Raw genomic sequence first — 19,726 nt, forward strand, 5'->3', positions numbered from 1 at the left:
AAAGAAAAAAGTAGCATAGAAAAATATGATAAATAGAAAATACAAAAGAAGATAGGCAAAAGACTTCTAAATATATTTGTAATCACAATAAACCCACTATTAAAACCTGCAAAGGGGTCAAATTCCATGAAAATAAAAAGTACAGCTATATGCTATTTACAAGAGGTTCATTTCAAACACACAGAAGTGTTGAAAATAAAAGGATGAAAAAGATATACTCAAGGGTAGTTTAGATTTGTTTATAGTAATGGTAGCAAACATCATATTTAATGGTGAAACATTAAATGCTTTCCTTTTGAAATCTGGAATAAGAAAGGGCTGCTTCCTATCACCACTTCTGCTCAGCCCTGTATTGTGGCATATGTAGTTGGGCAAGAAAAAACAGGTATATCTGACCAAAACTGTTGTTATATACAGATGATATGATCATGAGCATAAAAATCCAAAATAATCTAAAGATATACTGCTAGAGCTAATCAGAGAGTTTCTAGCAAGGTTGCTAACTGCAAAGTTAATATTTAAAAATCAATTGTAGTTCTCTGTTCCTGAAATAGTTGGAAAATGAAATTTTAAAAAGATAATTTATAAATGTATAAAAGATCAAATACTATGAATATATCCAACAATAATCCCTACAGGAAAATTATGAAACTTTATTAGAAATGTTAAAGGGAATCTAACCAGATGGAGAGCTATGTTGTATTTGGAGTTTGAAGACCCAACGTTACAGATGCTGATTTTCCTCACTGATCCTATGTTTAATGAAAAAAAAATCTCAATATGTAGTGTGTGTGCATGTGTGTGTGTAACTTGATAATCAGATTCAATACACATGGAAACACTAAGGGTGGGAAGCCTTCAACTGGATACCAAAGTTTATTTTAAAGTTAAAATAATGAAAACAGTGGGGTACTAGTGCAGGGAGAGACAACTGGACCAAAAGAATAGAAAAGAGAGTCCAGTAACAGACCCTTTCACACACAGATATTCCATTCATGACAGAGGTAGCACTATGAGCAGAGGGGAAATAGATTTTTCAATAAATGGTTCTGAGATAACTGGGTATCTATGACGGAAAATGTAAAAATGGTCCTTTACTTATACCACATTAAAAAAATCAAACAACTGCAGGTATATTAGACTAAGTGTGAAAGGCAAAAGTGTACAGCTATAAGATAATATAAGAGAATAACTTTACAACTTGTGACTAGAGAAAGATTTCATAAGACACTTAGAGCACTAACTATAAATCTCTACATCTTTAACTATACTCTGTATTAAAATTAAGTTTGTCAGTTCATAAAAAGAAACTAGAGGAAAATGGAAAGAGGACATAGAATGGAAGAAGACATTTGCAACACATATAACTGTCAAATGGCTCATGTCCAGAATATACAAATAACTCTTACAAGTCAATAGGAAAAGACAGACTGTCCAACAGAAAAGTGAACCAAAGATACATACAAGCACTTCAAAAAATAAATACAAATGGCCAATAAACAAAGGAAAAGATGTTTAACTTCATTAGTAATCAGGAAAATAAACATTAAAACCACACTAAGAGCTCTATACACTATACTGGCAAAAATAAAAAATCTGACTTACCCAAAATTGGTCAAGATATGGAAAAGTGGGAACTCTCATACATTAATGGTGGGAGTATAAATTGGTACAACCACTTTGGAAAAGAGTTTGGCATTTTCTTCTAAAGTTGAAATATACATTGTCTATCAAAGTTGCACACTATACAACCCCAGAGGCTCCATTCACATGGTTAGATGTGTTTTACTCTAGGACCCAGCAATTTTACTTCTTGCATACTGCTTCTAGAAAACCTGCACACAAGCGAACAAAGATGCACATACAAGAATGTTCACAGCAGTAGCTCACAACAGCCAAGAACTAGAAACAACCCAAATGCCAATCCCTAGTAGAACAGACAAATGGATTATGGAACATTCATAGAGGAATACTAGACACCAATGAAAACAAATGACCTGGACCTACACACAACAACACAGATGAATAGTACAAACATAATGTTGAACAAAAGAAGAATTAAAAAGAACATATACAATGATTCCATTTTTATGAAGTTCAAAAATAGGCAAAACTAAACTATCTTGGTTTAGATGTACACACAAAACTGGCAAAACTATTTAAAAAAACAAGTAAGTGATTAACATAAGTCAGGCTAATGGGGGAAGGCACATATGGTATGTGGGGGAGGCCTTTTGTAGTGCTGGTGAATGTTCTGTTTTGATTGTTGCATGGGTATTCACTTTATAATCATTCATTATACTTGACATTTATGGTTTTTGTCATACTTAGCATATGTGTTATATTTATAATACAAAAAAAAGATTAGTGAAATAGGACTTCCCTGGTGGTGCAGTGGTTAAGAATCCTCCTGCCAATGCAGGGGACATGGGTTCGAGCCCTGGTCTGGGAGGATCCCACATGTTGCGGAGCAACTATACATGTATGTCAACTATACATCAATAAAATTGTAAAAAATCAAGAGCTAAATAATGGTTGCAGTACTTATCTTTTAAATAATTAAAACTGGATAAAAGTAGACCTGATAGAGAGGGCCTAATGTTCTTCCTACTAGCAGCACTGTCCCTTCTCAGTGGCCATCCAAAAACACTTCTAGGCCTCTGAGGAAGAGTTTGAAAACCTCTGTTTTAAACTAAGAGTTAACCACAGGCTCTTAAACTAGCTGACAAAATTTAGATTAACATAATTTTAAAATTATATTTCTTCCATGCAAATCAAAACTATAATGAGGTACCACCTCACACCAGTCAGAATGGCCATCATTAAAAAGTCTACAGGGCTTCCCAGGTGGCGCAGTGGTTGAGAGTCCGCCTGCCGATGTAGGGGACGCAGGCTCGTGCCCTGGTCCAGGAAGATCCCACATGCCGCAGAGCGGCTGGGCCCGTGAGCCATGGCCGCTGAGCCTGCGCGTCCAGAGCCTGTGCTCCACAACAGGAGAGGCCACAACAGTGAGAGGCCCGCGTACCACAAAAAAAAAAAAGTCTACAAATAACAAATGCTGGAGAGGGTGTGGAGAAAAGGGAACCCTCCTACACTGTTGGTGGGAATGTAAATTGGTGCAGCCACTATGGAGAACAGTATGGAGATTCCTTAAAAAACTAAAATTTTGCCATACGATCCAGCAATCCCACTCCTAGGAATATATACAGAGAAAATGATAATTTGAAAAGATACATGCACCCCAATGTTCGTAGCGGCACTATCTACAATAGCCAAGACATGGAAGCAACCTAAATGTCCACTGACAGATGAATGGGTAAAGAAGATATTACACACAGACACACACACACAGACACACACACACACAATGGAATACTACTCAGCCATAAAAAGAATGAAATAATGCCATTTGCAGCAACATGGATAGACTTAGAGATTATCATATTAAGTGAAGTAAGTCAGACAAAGATAAATATGATATCACATATGTGGAATCTAAAATATGACACAAATGAACTTATTAATGAACAGACTCACAGACATAGAAAACAAACTTACGGTTACCAGAGGGGAAACGGGGTAGGGGAGGGATAAGTTAAGAGTTTGGGATTAGCAGATACAAACTACTATATATAAAATAGATAAACAACAAGGTCTTACTGTCTAGCACAAGGGACTATATTCAATGTCATATAATAAATAATGGAAAAGAATATGAAAAAGAATGTGTGTGCGTGTATATATGTGTATATATATGTTAATACACACACATATATATCTCTATAACTGAATCATTTTGCTGTACACCAGAAACTGACACAACATTGTAAATTAACTATACTTCTATTAACTATACTTGACATTTACTCTCTGCTTTCCACTATGCTGCTTCCCAGAAATTCTTTCCAATAGTCTACATGGCAATGAACAAGAATAACTGAGAAGTCTCCCTAGGCCCGTTACTTATAAAAGTGGGGGGCTTCCCTGGTGGCGCAGTGGTTGAGAGTCTGCCTGCCTATGCAGGGGACACGGGTTCGTGCCCCGGTCCGGGAGGATCCCACATGCCGCGGAGCGGCTGGGCCCATGAGACATGGCCGCTGAGCCTGCGCGTCTGGAGCCTGTGCTCCGCAACGGGAGAGGCCACAACAGTGAGAGGCCCACGTACCGCAAAAAAAAAAGAAAAAAAAAAAAGTGGGGGTAGGGGGTGAGGGAGTGGCAGTAACCAAAAGTGGCCTGGGGCCTCCCTGGTGGCGCAGTGGTTGAGAGTCCGCCTGCCGATGCAGGGGATACGGGTTCGTGCCCCGGTCTGGGAGGATCCCATATGCCGCGGAGCGGCTGGGCCCGTGAGCCATGGCTGCTGAGCCTGCGCATCCGGAGCCTGTGCTCCGCAACGGGAGAGGCCACAACAGTGAGAGGCCCGCGTACCACAAAAAAAAAAAAAAAAAAAAGTGGCCTGTACTCACGGATGTGAAGCCAAACACCTGTCCTTTAAGAAAAACAGAATGAATATGGAGAACAGAGAATAAGCAGAAAGCATCAAGAAAGCTACTCTTATGTAAAATGCAGCAAAGGTGAACCAGGAAGGGTGCCCAAGGAAGGCTCAGCCTAGTAAGAGAATACGACTCATTATTGGTGAGGAATACAAGTCAAGTCACTGAGAACACTTATGTTTGGAAATTCTTAACAAAAATTTTATTTAAGATTTCATGCCCTTGTAAAAAGTACATCACATCAAGATAGCAAAAAGGACACTTTATGAGAGACTCACATCCACTCATCTATTTTACCTCATAATTCATTTCCTACCCTAACACGGTAAAAACTTTTCTCCTTCTTCCTTTTGTTCCTTCTGCTCTGAAAGGGCAAGTGTCATGAGGGATATCTTAATAGAATGTGCCATTTCCTTGCCAGGAAAGCAACAGCTTCCTGCTGGCTGGACTAAAGAGAGCCACTGGCATTCCTTGTTCCCAGGCCAAAAAACTCTGAACTTAAATGCAACCTTTCTATTACTTGCACTATCTCTCCCTGAGTTTCTCTCTTACACACTGTACTTTAAAACAATCTTACATTTTAAGCACTCAAGAATTGCTTAAGAAATGATTAAAGGATCTAAAGTTAATTTAGTAATTAAACTTAGCAATGTTTTCTATAAAAGAATCTCAAAGTTAATAAAAATTATATGGATGGAGAAGGACTCAACAGAAAGGAGGGGGTGAATTCTGAGAGTATATACATTTTATAACCCTTGTCTCAGAGTAAGATCAATCCTACAAAATATTTAGAATGTTAAGAACGCAATTTACACAGTAAAAATGATTTGTTTTCAGTATGAAGGTATTTTTAATTTCCTTACTGCAGGTACAATGGCATCCAAGTCATCAATTTCTGTAATAGAAAAACAATAATAATAAAAGAATAGCTTTATCCACTGTTAGGCTCAGATGAAATGAGAATCTCTATTCAAAGGCAAACTTCAGACACAAAGGCAACATCACTAGTGCTTTCATGCCCATGAAACTTTTCTCCAATAGTGGTGATGAGTGTATCACTGATTCAGACACAGATGCTTCACAGGGCAAAAAAATGGGTTGTTTTTTTTTTGCCCTACAAAAGCATTTGCCTTTTTGCCCTATGAAAGCATCCTCTGACTCTGATATTAATCTCATTAGCAGTGTGCTCTTATTAACAGATCCTACTAGCAACATTTATGATATTATGTTACTGCTTCTTTAACTACATGGGTGAGCCTACATGGTGAAATCCCCAGTAGAGGCACTCTCTCATGGGCCCCCATCTAAGGACTTAGGGATTTCTTCTCTTGGAACACAGTCCTATCCTAATTCTATGATAAAGATTTCTCATTAGCAGGATGGCTCTTAGGTCTACCTTTTAGGATGAAGCCTATCTACCTAATAAGAGTGAGGTGTCTCAGAGTAAAATCTCAGATGCAGTGTATTATAGAGCTTAGCCTGGTCCAGCCTACAAGATAGTTCAGGTTCTTCTCTGCCAGGTTCTTTCCGAATTTGACTTCTTTTCCTAAGACTATCTTCTTCCAACCAGCCTAAGTTAGAATTCACCATCTGGAAGCTCCCAGCCACTAAGGAAGGTCCTTTCTCTGATTATGTAGACTCCAGCCCTACTTAAGGTAAGCCCCAGTGGCAGGTTCTCTAAATTCTCACCACTTTTTTCTAGATTATTCTGCTAGTTCACTGTTCATAAACTCACTTCCTTTACATAAAACATGATTCCTTGGATTCCATCTCTCTCCCTCCATGTTTAGCTGGATTTTGATTGTTCTTCCTTTAGCCAAAACACATGACCCATGCTGTTTAAGCTCCTGACTTCAGTCAGAATTCTTGTCTGAATCCACTTATCAAAATATAGGACAGGAAAAAAATATGAGCAAATCTACAGCAGAGAATTTGGTTCACATCTTACATTGTGGTAAGGTACAAAGGTCAAGTTATTCCCTGACCTGCATTCTAAAATCACACCTGTTGAGTTGAAGCAAATGATCCTACATGAACCATGCTGAGTATCATATCTGAGGGGAAGTTGCTATAGAAGGATTCTGAAATAAGTGTTGCTAGCACACCTATTAAAATGTTTATTAATGACAAGAAACTCATTGTTTACGTTAATTGCTACCCCAAAGCAAGTAAAATCATATTATTGCAGGAAACAAGGCTCTTTGAGATACAAGGCAACACATTTATACAATTCTACATCTCAAGTTAAACTTTCAAATTACATTTTCCCAAACAACAACAACAAAAAACAAAAACAAAAAAACACTTTCAATTTCAAATGAGCTATATGGAAAAAAAAGAATTCATTAATAAATAAATCGCTTTAACCTTTTTTAAAAGTGGGGGTTTTTTTGGCTATGCTGCGCAGCTTGCGGGATTTTAGTTCCCCCACCAGGGATTGAACTTGCACCCTCGGTAGTGAAAGCCCAGAGTCCTAATGACCACTGGACCGCCAGGGAATTCCCTAAAAAGTGTTCTTAACAGTAAGATAAATTATTTTTATAGCCATATATAATCACACTTAAAGTAAGAGAATTGGGTCTCTATTTTGCCTATGATTCCTAAGCTAATTACATTTTTTCCCCTTTAAGAGATATTACTACTGACGAATCCCTCAATCTGACCAAGAGTGTAAAATGTATCTCTTCCCTTCTACAGATTTATAAATTTATCTCCTTTCTACAGATGTTTACTTTATATTACTTCTCATCACCTTAGAAGGAAATTTAATTTGTATATCTAAAAAACACAGTAAGTAGGAACTATCTTTAAAAAAAAAAGAGAAGAAAAAGAAGGAGAAGGAGGAAGAAGAAGAAAAAAGACACCTTCCAAGATCATAAATTCTAAGGACATTTCTCATTAGCCAATGACAGAGTCAAGGTTACACTGGGCCTAGCCAGAATAATGTCATTTCTCATTTTAAGGTCCTAAAACAAAGGCAGCCCCCAGCTCCTTAAAGGATATATGCTTCTCTGTTCTGCAGACTAATCCCAACCAACTTTAACTGCAAGTTAGAAGTTTGTTTCCAGAACTGTTAGTGGTTTCCAGACACTTTCTACCACTCTGGGTAAAAACACTAATACAGTGACTAAGGAGCACTGTTTCCTCAAACCCACTGACATCTTGAGACTCAAAATTTAACCACCACCAACAAAGATCTTACCTAAGATTTCAAGTAGATCATTAGTAAATGCCTGAAATGCTGGGAAAAATTCCTCATGTTCTTCCAATTTGTTGATAATGCTTTAAAAGAAAAAATGCAGTTTACACTGAATTTCCAACTTGCATCTCACTGGACATAGAACATTTCAAAATGGAAAGAAATTGTCTTGCTAATTTAAATATAAGTTTAATGATCATTTACTGCAATCCGTCCTTTTTCAGCTCTTTGTTCATCTAGTAACACTTTTCTAAAAAAAAAATTTATTATCAGTGTAATCATCCGTTCTAAAGTTAAATCTATATAACATTCCTAATATAGGAACTTTCTATGTAGCTTGAGGATTCTTAAGAGGCCATGCTTTTATAACATTTTCTAAAAAGAATTGGCTTTTATATCCTGTATTCTATTAAACATTAAGAATAAGTATCAGTAATCAGTAGAACTGTGGGAAGGAGAAGAAGACCAATAGTGAGACATACATTCCTTTTAAAAGCATCAAGTATCAGAAAACTCAAGTGTCAGGTAAGGGTTCTTGGAAAACTTGCAGAACATATGTTGCAGTATAAAATCTGGGGAAGGGAGGAACAGTATAGCTACAACATTTTGATATTTTTAAAAATATCAAAAAATTTTGATATTTTAAAAAAACATTAGGTTTTATGTCAGAGATGCCTAGCTTTTTAAAAAAATCCTTAACATCTTCTTCTCAAATAATACACATACTCTTAGTGATTATCTAGTGATCAGTGATTGATGGTAATGTACTAAAAATTGGACTCATATATTCTGAATTCACATGAAGCTGCTAATAAAGTTTGAATTTCTCCATATATAATTTGGGAACAAGCTTATAGCAATAATGCTGGAGTCCTGACCCACCCTATGTAAACCTATAGGCCCTAGAGTCTACTTTTATCTTGAAAATACTTGACATTCTCTCCATCCCTAAGGTGTGAGATTATTTTAGATTGTCAAGTTATTTTAAAAAATGCTATTCCAAACAGGAAAGGTAATTAACTTATGAAGTTTTGGAAGTCTTTAATTTTACCACTCCAAACATTCTGGATGGTACTTTGCAACCTTTTCAAACTAAATACCTTTGGAGGTCTTCAGGTCCCAATACCTGCATAACCTGTTCATTCACATCTTCATTAACCAGCCTACACAATTTTCCAACTCTGCTCACCAGCACACACAATGAGGATGAACTATCTGCAAAAGAGAAATAAAAGGATAGGATATTTTAAAAGAGAGTTTTCAAAATCATTAAATCAAATACTTTATGCTTCAGTTAGTCTTGATTTTTTAACTACTTTTTTTTGTTGATTTATTAAAAATAATTCTTAAATTGGGGGCCAAAAATGACAAAGGGTCATCACCTAGTTCTAAGAGTTCCTGGAGGTTTCTCACAGCATTGTTCACTTCTCCAAGCCTAGTATAAACTTCATTCATTCGGGGATAGACTCCAGTTAAAGAAGGCACATCAAATAATTTTTGGAAGTGAGAAACAATAGCTCGCAAAATTTGAAAGTCTGGCATATTGCTGTCCTGCCCAAAAGAGAGGAAGAAAAAGATAGTTTACATCTTAAAATTATTCCAAATCTTTAATAAAAACTTTCAAAAGAGAAATAGAGTTCTAGTAAAATATCTATATCCATATCATTATTAGTTTCTAAGATAAAGAGCACATTGAAATGTGAACATTTATGTAAGTATTACCTTTTCCTTATTTTCCACTTCTTCTAACATGGTATCTACTATAAACAACAGATCTTCAACTTTGACACCTTCATTTTCATCCTGCTTCTTTAAATTATGCCAAGGCACCAGTTCTGCAGATAGTATTTTCAAGGACTTATACAAATCCTTTACGAAAGAAACAATATGCTATTACTGATTTTTAAAGTTTTCATAATAACGCTAATAAAACATAATTATCCAAGCAGGTTTAATATATATATTAACCATCATCATTATTTTTTTTTAAATACCATTATCAGTTTAGAAAAAGTCTGTTAAATTAGTTTTCTCCAGGCCTTACATATATATATATTGATTATCTGGAATCTGGATGTTTAAAGTAAGTATATGTTATTTATTAGTAGCATATGTTATCTAAGTAATTATTTTGAATTATTGATGGAAAAAAAATAAGCTTGTCCTTAACATTTTGCCCTTGATTTTTTAAGTAACAGATATACTGAGATGTAATTCACATGCCATAAAATTCATCCTCTCTAAATGTGCAATTCAGTAGTTTTGACTTATTTACAGAGATGTGCAGTCATTACCATTATCTCACTCTAGAACATTTTCATCACTCCAAAAAGAAACCCTGTATCCACTTACGGTCACTCCCCGTTCTCCCCTGCTCCCAGTTCTTGGGTAACTACTAATCTACTTTCTGCTTCTATGGATTTGCCTATTCTGAGCGTTTCATTAAAAAAAAAAAATGGAATCATACAATAAGTGGCCTTTTGTGACAGGCTTCTTTCACTTAGGATATTTTCAAGATTCATCCATGTTATGGTATGTATCTCCAGGAAAGTTTTTAATTCGAAAGGATGCTAAAGGAATTCGACTTGATTTTCATGACAGCCTACTTAGTTTTCCTGGCCTAGATATGTTGTCCTAATCTATTTAAAACTGTGCACAAGAGGCCGGGCTCCTGGAAGTTTAGAAGTCTAAGACGGGTCAATCAATAAACAAATATTTACTGAGCATCTACTATGTGCATGGCACAGTGCTTGGCCCTTTAGAACAATGCCATCCAGAAGGAATGTAATGTGTGTCACAGTAATATTGTTTAGTATCCACATTTAAAAAAGTAAAAAGAAATAGGTGACGATTTTAATGATATATTTAACCCAATATATCCCAAATATTATCATTTAAAAGATAATCAATATTTTAACTATTTTTCTCCATAATAAGTCTTCTAAATCCAGTGTGTATTTTTATACTTGCAGCACATCTCAGTTGGGACTAGTCACATTTCAAGTGATCAAAAGCTACATGTGGCTTAGTGGTTATTGTATTAGACAGTGCAACTCTAGAATACAGAAAGAAATACAGGAAATTCTTACTTTTCTCAACTTCTTATTTTAGTCCTCCACTTATTTAACACTCTCCAATTAATACCCAGACCTCACATATTAATATCTTTAATCTTTCACTTGGTAAGAAGGCAGTTATCTATTTTAGCAATTCAAGGCAACACATTCAGTGCCAAATAAATGTATTAAACAGTAAGTGCCACCAGAATTTGAAAAAAAGTCAGGAAGTCAGAGCATAACGATACTTTCATTAACCAACGTTTTTCATCAGTAAGGTGCAATTATAAAGAAAAAGTCTATGGTAAAAGCACATCAAATATAAAACTTTGCTTGAAAATAAAAGTATATAAAGCCCATGGACTCCTACAGATTTTCAAAGCCTGTAAAGAATATTCAACCCCTTACCTTTAAGGAAGCCAGTTGATCTGCCCACATTTCTATTATAGGAACAAGATGCTCAAATCCACAATCTTGAACAAGATCTTTATTAAAATGTTGGGCTCCTCCTTTGCTCTGTTTATAAATTATTACTGGAGCTCTTGGATTGTGAATAATTGAATTGATGCTCCTTAATACCTTTTAAAAAGACAGTGTTTTTAGTTGAAATGTTTATCACAAAGTGATATATGTTAAAGGAGTGCTTTACATATCAATGTAACATCATTACCGAGTTACAGATTCATTGGACAGGATTCACCAAAACAAGTGTCTTTCAACGGACTGTACAGAACAAGTGAGTGAAAAATACTGTGTTATTTTTCTTTTCTTCCCATAGAAAGCTACAGGTCTCCTGAGACTTTGATTTCTGATGCTTATTAACAAGCAGTTTTGTTGTTGCTGTTGTTTGGTTTAGAACATGCATTTCAATGTCTTGCTTCTATTATATTTAAACTCTACTTTGAATTCCATTTTAATGGAAAAAAATAATTAATTCCCCTTCATTAACTTATTAATGAGCACAGGAACATAGTCTTTCTTCTCCTTCTGCCTCACACCAAAGATTAAGGAGGGCAGCAGAACTCCTAAGAGAAATCAGGGAGCTGATATTAGCTGAGTGCCAGAAGGTCATAGCACAATTCCCTTCCATGAGGGTGGTAGTGAACCAAGGGGGATTACATACATGTCTAGCAGTATGTATCCATACCTCGTAGCAGACTGTTAGCAAAAATTACTGCAATTATTACTCTTCCTTACATCCTCTCCCCTTGGCAGTATGACACTGCAGATTCTCCCATCAAGAGGTAGAGTATTTCCTACTCCTTGAATCTGGGGTAATCTTGGGCCTTGCTTTGGCATACAGAAAAGGAAGTTATGGTGTGCCAGCTTGAAGCCCAAGACTCAAGGGGCCTTGATTATTTCTGCTCTCTCCCGTTGAGCTCTGCTGCCTCATGGACCAGCCCAGGCTAGATGGTGAACGATGAAAGACACATAACCCAGTCAACCCAATCACTCTAATACAACTCCAGAGCCACTGAGCTGACTTGTACCAGATTGCAGATGCATGAGGGAGCCCAGCTGCAATCAACAGAACTTCCCAGCTGTCCAAGCACCGTAATATTAAAGGGGTGTTATTTTAAGTCACTAAGTTTTAGAAAGGTTTTTTACACAGCAAAAATAAACTGATACCTATATAAAGACAAAGATAGAATAGAGCAAGGAGAGGAGGCAGCAACAAGAGAAGCCTGCCCTTTTACATGGTGGTAGGGTAAGAATATACCCTGTGACCAAGTGGACACTTTAGAAGACAGTCAAGCTTTGCCTTCATGGAAGAAAAAAAAAAACAAAAAACTACCTATAGCTGGAGGACCCTAAGGGCGTGTCACTCGAACAAGAGGAGGAGAGGGATTCATAAGAGATCAGCTGGAAAATGCATTGCCCACAGAATGAATGGTACATTGCCAAGGTCCCTAGTTGGTAAGAGGAAATAACTGCACATACACACACACACACACACACACATTCCGTGACAGAGAAAAACAGGCAGTACTTGGTCATTAGCCACACAAAGGGCCCCAGTGCTAGATTATACCAGCACCAGTGGAGAAAGATTCTACCCTTTTGCTTTGTGTTCTCACTCCACATTCACCCTCACTAACAACCTGGAAGAAGCCAGATATAGCAGAGGACTAAGAGCGAAGGGGAGCAGTGAGAATAGAGACACGGATCACACCCGCCTGCCACACGGCTTACTTGGAGAAGTGCAGGTCAGACATGAGATAAAGCAAGCATAAGGCAGAAGCCTTGAACTGGATGAGAGACTGAAGTTTTGACTGAGATTTGAATGACTTTTTCTCCCAATTTTTCAACAAGGAAATTTTGAAACATACAGAAAATAAAAAGAATATAAACAATAAATACTCTATTATATAGTCAGTGTTCACCAGAAACAGAACCAATAGGATGTGTATGTGTGTGTGCAAATGTCTGTGTACTTATTTATTATAAGGAATTGGCTCACACAATTATAGGGGCTGACAAGTCCTGAGGTCTGCAGTCAGCAATGCTGGACACCTAGAAGAGCCAATGGCATAGTTCTAGTCTGAATTCCCACAAGCTTGAGACCAAGGAAGCGCCAATGTTTCAGTTCAACATTTGAAAGCAGGAAAAAAAATTGATGTCCCAGCTCAAAGGCAGTCAGGCAGGCAGAAAGTTCCTTCTTCCTCAGCCTTTTTGGTCTACTCAGGCCTTCAAGTGACTTGATGAGACCCAGCCACCACGAGGAGGGCACTCTGCTTTACCCAGTCCACCATTTCAAATGTTACTCTCCTCCAGAAACACCCTCACAGACACACCCAGAACAAGGCTTGACCAAATTATCGGGGCACCCTCTGGCCTAGTCAAGCTGACACATAAAACTAACCATCACAAGTCCACCCCTTGTCAACTTGGCACCCATACACTTTGCCTTAAACCATACTTAATCTCCAAATAAAGACAATAACAAGATCATGGATCACCTAACATGACACAACTGTGCTGTGTACAACCAAAAATGTACTAACCCCTCTGCCAGAAGAGGAGGTAAAGTCCTAAAGTGAGGATTACTCTTCTCCTTGATACCCTGTAACTTAAAAACTATGATATAAAAATAACAATACTCAAATATGATGATATAAAGTCATTATATGATAAGAGAATAAGAGCAGGAAAAGAACAAAGATATTTGCCATATATATATATGTATTTACAAATATATACATACACACATACACCCATGTGAACATATTCATAACCAAATAAGGAGGAAATACACATGACACTTATAATCCTCATTTCTGTAAGTCATCATATGGTCACAGCTGGTATTTATCACTACTTTCTTCCATTACCTTTTTTTTATTATTACGTTTGCCTCCAGCAAGCACCTCAGCTGGTCCTGGTTCTTTACGTGCTGGGGTAAACCCAAATCTTCATTCCTGAAGGGCCTGGGCCATTAGTAGTTCTGCCTAGACCAGGCTGTTGGAGCTTTCCATTGACCTTTAGCACAAGGCATGGCAATACTAAGAGATGCCCTAAGGAATGGCCTGTATTCTAGACATTCTCTTCCTTTCCTTCCTCGTGGAGTGGTAGTACACTGCTCAAAGTTCTGCCCAGTGGGAGGATTTCCCTTCACTACTTTCCTTCGGGGATGTCCCAGACAGAAGCTGTAGTGCTGCAGTTGTCTACTTTATTGTGGTCCCTACAGATTATGCAGAGCCACCTGTAAATCAGGCCTAGGTCTCCCCTTCTTATGTCAATTGAGCATAGGGAACTCCCCATGAGGCCACAGGTGCAGGCTGGGGGAGAGAAGGTAGTGCAGCAAGAGCGGGAAACCACAGGCATTTGGCCACTGCTTCATGTAATTCATTGTGCCTTCAGGGCCTGCTCAGGCCCAACTTCATATGTACCACCTTCATTTGATGACAGAGTGCTGCTGTGCTCACCCAATTTTATGGCTTGGTGGGTCAGATGACACCCAGCTCATGATGGGTAAGTCAGGTCACATGGTAACTTTGTGGCCCACCGTTAAGCCTTTTACTCAGGCCCCGTAGCAGGCCAAGAGTTATTACTGAAAAGGAAAGTAGTTATTTGCAGAGGATGACAGGATTTTTCTCCAAAATCCTAAGGGCCTGACTTATGATTCACCTACAGGGGCCACCAAAGGCTCCAAGCAGCATCCCTACCTGCCATGACAGTCTAAGCCCCATCGGATCTGCTGGGTCCTGTGGCCTGAATGGCAGAGCAGCTTGCATGGCAGCCTGGACCGATGCAGAGCCTTCTCTTGTTCTGGGCCCCACTCAAAACTAGTGCCTGGGCTTCCCTGGTGGCGCAGTGGTCGAGAGTCCGCCTGCCGATGCAGGGGACACGGGTTCGTGCCCCGGTCCAGGAAGATCCCACATGCCGTGGAGCGGCTGGGCCCGTGAGCCATGGCCGCTGAGCCTGCGCGTCCAGAGCCTGTGCTCTGCAACGGGAGAGGCCACAGCAGTGAGAGGCCTGCGTACTGCAAAAAAAAAAAAAAAAAAAAACTAGTGCCTTTTCAGATCACTCAGTAAATGGGTTGGAGTAACACATCACATGAGGAATATGTTACCTCCAAAATCCAAAGAGGCCTACTAGGTGTTGTGCCAGGTTTTTGGTTGTAAGAGGTGCCAGAGCAATAACTTATCCTTTACCTTAAAGGAAGATCTTGACATGCCCACACCACTTGAGCCCTAGAAATTTCACTGAAGTGGAAGGCCCCTGAATTTTTGTTAGATTTATGTCCCATCCTTTAACATGCAAATGTCTTAACAATAAGTTGCTACTTCTTGCTCAGTAGGTCCAATCAGCATAAGGTCATCAATGTAATTGGGCAGTGTGATATCTTATAGAAGGGAAAGGTGATCAAGATCCTTGTCAACTAAATTATGATATAGGGCTGGAGAGCTGATATACCCCTAAGGCATGACAGTGAAGGTATATTATTGGCTTTGCCAGTTTAAGCAAACCACTAGTGGTGGTCCTTATTGACAGGTATGGAGAAAAAATATTTTCTCATCTCATTCAGAAACATTCTCAGAAAAACCCAGAATAACGTTTGACCAAATATCTGGGCACCCTGTAGCCCAGTCAAGTTGATACATAAAATGAACCATCAAAAACACCCATATAATCACTACCTAGGTTCAATAATGGTTAACATTTTGCCGTATTTGCTCACTCTATCTATATTTTGAGCTGAACCATTTGAAGAAACTGCAGACATGATAACACTTCACTCTCATACATACTTAAGCATGCATCTCTTAAAAGTAGGCATATTCTTCTACAAAGTCATAATGCTATTATTATAAATAAGAAAATTAACAATAATTTCCCCCACACACACCTACAGTCAGTATTTGACAAAGAAGGCAAAATATACAATGGAGGAAAAAAGTCTCTTCAGCAAGTGGCGCTGGGAAAGCTGGACAGCTGCATGTAAATCAATGAAGTTAGAACACTCCATCGCACCAGAAACAAAAAATAAACTCAAAGTGGCTTAAAGACTTAAATATAGGGCTTCCCGGGTGGCGCAGTGGTTGAGAGTCCGCCTGCCGATGCAGGGGACGTGGGTTCATGCCCCGGTCCGGGAGGATCCCACATGCCGCGGAGCGGCTGGGCCCGTGAGCCATGGCCGCTGAGCCTGCGCGTCCGGAGCCTGTGCTCTGCAACGGGAGAGGCCACGACAGTGAGAGGCCCGTGTACCGCAAAAAAAAAAAAAAAAAGACTTAAATATAAAACAGGACACCATAAGACTCCTAGAAGAGAACATAGGCAAAACATTCTCTGACATAAATTGTAGCAATGTTTTCTTAGGTCAGTCTCCCAAGGCAATAGAAATAAAAGCAAAAATAAACAAATGCACAGCAAAAGAAACCATAAACAAAATGAACAGACAACCTACGTACTGAGGGAAAATATTTGCAAATGATGTGACCGACAAGGGCTAAATTTCCAAAATATACAAACAGCTCATACAACTGAATAACAAAAAAGCAAACAACCCAATCAAAAAATGGGCAGAAGACCTAAATAGACATTTCTCCAAAGAAGACACACAGATGGCCAAGAGGCACATGAAAAGATGCTCAATACTGCTAATTGTTAGAGAAATGCAAATCAAAACTACAATGAGTGCTCCCTTCGGCAGCACATATACTAAAACTGGAACGGCACAGAGAAGATTAGCATGGACCCTGTGCAAGGATGACAAGCAAATTCGCGAAGCGTTCCATATTTTTTTGTTATACAGCAGAAACTAACACACCATTGTAAAGCAATTATACTCCAATAAACATGTTAAAAAAAAACTACAATGAGGTACCACCTCATGCCAGTCAGAATGGCATCATTAAAATCTACAAATAACAAATGTTGGAGAGCGTATGGAGGAAAGGGAACCTTCCTACACTGTTGGTGGGAATGTAAGGTGGTGCAGCCACTATGGAGAACAGTATGGAGGTTCCACAGAAAACTAAAAATAGAGTTGCCATATGATCCAGCAATCCCACTCTTGGGCATATATCCAGAGAAAACTGTAATTCAAAGAGACACATGCACCCCAATGTTCACAGCAGCACTATTTACAAGAGCCAAGACATGGAAACAACCTAAATGTCCATCGACAGGTGAATGGATAAAGAAGACATGGTACATATATATACACAATGGAATACTACTCAGCCATAAAAAAGAATGAAATAATACCATTTGCAGCAACATGGATGGACCTAGAGATTATCACACTAAGTGAAGTAAGTCAGACAGAAAAGACAAATATCATATGATACCACTTATATGTGGAAGCTAAAATATGATATAAATAAATGTGTTACAAAACAGAAACAGACTCACAAACATACAAAACAAACTTATGGTTATCAAAGGGGAAAGTTGGGGGAGGGATAAACAAGGAGTTTCAGATTAGCAAATACAAACTACTACATATAAAAAAGATAAACAACAAGGCTGTACCGTATAGTACAGGGTACGGTACTATATTCAATATCTTGTAATAACCTATAATGAAAAAGAATATATATGGATATATACATAACTGAATAACTTTGCGGTACACCAGAAATTTAATGCATTATAATCAACTATACTTCAAGAAAAAAATAATAAAAATAAAATAAAAAACCAATAATTTCCTAACATCATCAATGCTTGGACTGAAGTTTAAATATACTGATATGTATAATATGTGACTATAACCCCCTTGCCAAAAGCTATGAGTTCTACTTTATATATTATTCAAGGACAGGAAAGGGAGACTCAAAACAACCACTTTAAAGAGAGAAGAGTTGGGGCTCCCCTGGTGGCGCAGTGGTTGAGAATCTGCCTGCCGATGCAGGGGACACAGGGTTCGACCCCTGGTCCAGGAAGATCCCACATGCCGCAGAGCAACTAAGCCCGTACGCCACCAACTACTGAGCCGGCGCCCTAGAGCCCATGAGCCACAACTACTGAGCCCACGTGTCATAACTACTGAAGCCCGCATGCTTAGAGCCTGTGCTCTGCAACAGAGAAGGCACCACAATGAGAAGCCTGCACACCACAATGAAGAGTAGCCCCCACTCGCCACAACTAGAGAAAGCCCGCGTGTAACAACGAAGACCCAACGTGGCCAAAAATAAATTAATAAATTTAAAAAATACTTCTAAAAAAAAAGAAGAATAAAGCCATTTCCTTTGTTTCCACCATTAAGCCCAGGCTATTTGATAAATAAAAATAATAAAAATAAATAAAAAACCAATAATTCCCTAATATCAGGGCATTATAAACTATAAAGACAACATACCATTTTCATACTGAATTTTTGTCCCTACTCATACTTCAAGCTACAACTCACAGGTCTCCTGGTAATATGACTTGAGATGTTTATTTTGGAGCTTTTTTATTTTTTATTTATTTTCTTAGTTCAACAGAGTGTATTCAACATTTCACTTCTATTTAAACACATTCCAGGGCTTCCCTGGTGGCTCAGTGGTTAAGAAGCCGCCTCCCAATACAAAAAACACAAATTCGAGCCCTGGTCTGGGAAGATCCCACGTGCCACAGAGCAACTAAGCCCGCGCGCCACAACTACTGAGCCCGCGCTCCACATTTACTGAAGCCCATGCGCCTAGAGCCCATGCTCTGCAACAAGAGAAGCCACCGCAATGAGAAGCCTGTGCACCACAACGAAGAGTAGCCCCCGCTCGCCACAACTACAGAAAGCCTGAGCACAGCAACAAAGACCCAACACAGCAAAAAAAAAAAAAAAAAAAAAAAAAAAAAGACCCTAAACACATCCCTTTAATGGAAAAATTAATTAATTCCCCTCCATGGAATTATTATTGACAACAGAGTGTATTCTTCTTCTTCTTTTTTTTGGGGGGGGGCGTTGAAGTATTAAAGGATAGCTTTATTACTTTGCCAGGCAAAGGGGTCATACTGGACTTCTGCCTCGAAAACCTATGTGTCCTAATCCAGGAGGATTTTTTCTTTTTAATCTTTTTTTTTTTTAACATCGTTATTGGGGTATAATTGCTTTACAATGTTGTGTTAGTTTCTGCTGTATAACACAGTGAATCAGCTGTACATACAAATATATCCCCATATCTCCTCCCTCTTGCGTCTCCCACCCACCCTCCCTATCCCACCCCTCTAGGTGGTCACAAAGCACCAAGCTGATCTCCCTGCGCTATGCAGCTGCTTCCCAGTAGCTATCTATTTTACATTTGGTAGTGTATATATGTCAATACTATTCTCTCAGTCCCAGCTTACCCTTCCCCCTCCCCGTGTCCTCAAGTCCATTCTCTACATCTCCATCTTTATTCCTGTCCTGCCCCTAGGTTCATGACAACCATTCTTTTTTAGATTTCATATATATATGTTAGCATACAGTATTTATTTTTCTCTTTCTGACTTACTTCACTCTGTATGACAGACAGACTCTAGGTCCATCCACCTCACTACAAATAACTCAATTT

At 38.5% G+C, this 19,726-nt stretch overlaps 1 protein-coding gene across 1 annotated transcript in view; it reads right to left on the reverse strand.

Moving 5' to 3' along the window:
* Window positions 1-5,323: 5,323 nt before the first annotated feature.
* The window catches only part of CEP70 (centrosomal protein 70), a gene marked incomplete at its 3' end in the record, with an annotated part of 83,686 nt that continues 69,283 nt past the window's right edge, over window positions 5,324-19,726 (reverse strand). The window contains exons 13-18 of the mRNA XM_079705013.1: window positions 11,154-11,324; window positions 9,412-9,558; window positions 9,072-9,240; window positions 8,790-8,904; window positions 7,693-7,772; window positions 5,324-5,385 (exon numbers count right to left, since the gene is read on the reverse strand). Coding sequence (XP_079561139.1) covers window positions 5,324-5,385; window positions 7,693-7,772; window positions 8,790-8,904; window positions 9,072-9,240; window positions 9,412-9,558; window positions 11,154-11,324 — 744 coding nt within the window. The remainder of the gene's footprint in view (window positions 5,386-7,692; window positions 7,773-8,789; window positions 8,905-9,071; window positions 9,241-9,411; window positions 9,559-11,153; window positions 11,325-19,726) is intronic.

Source organism: Hyperoodon ampullatus (genome assembly GCF_949752795.1).
Source record: "Hyperoodon ampullatus genome assembly, chromosome: 5".
In the NCBI taxonomy this organism is placed as follows: Eukaryota; Metazoa; Chordata; class Mammalia; order Artiodactyla; family Ziphiidae; genus Hyperoodon; species Hyperoodon ampullatus.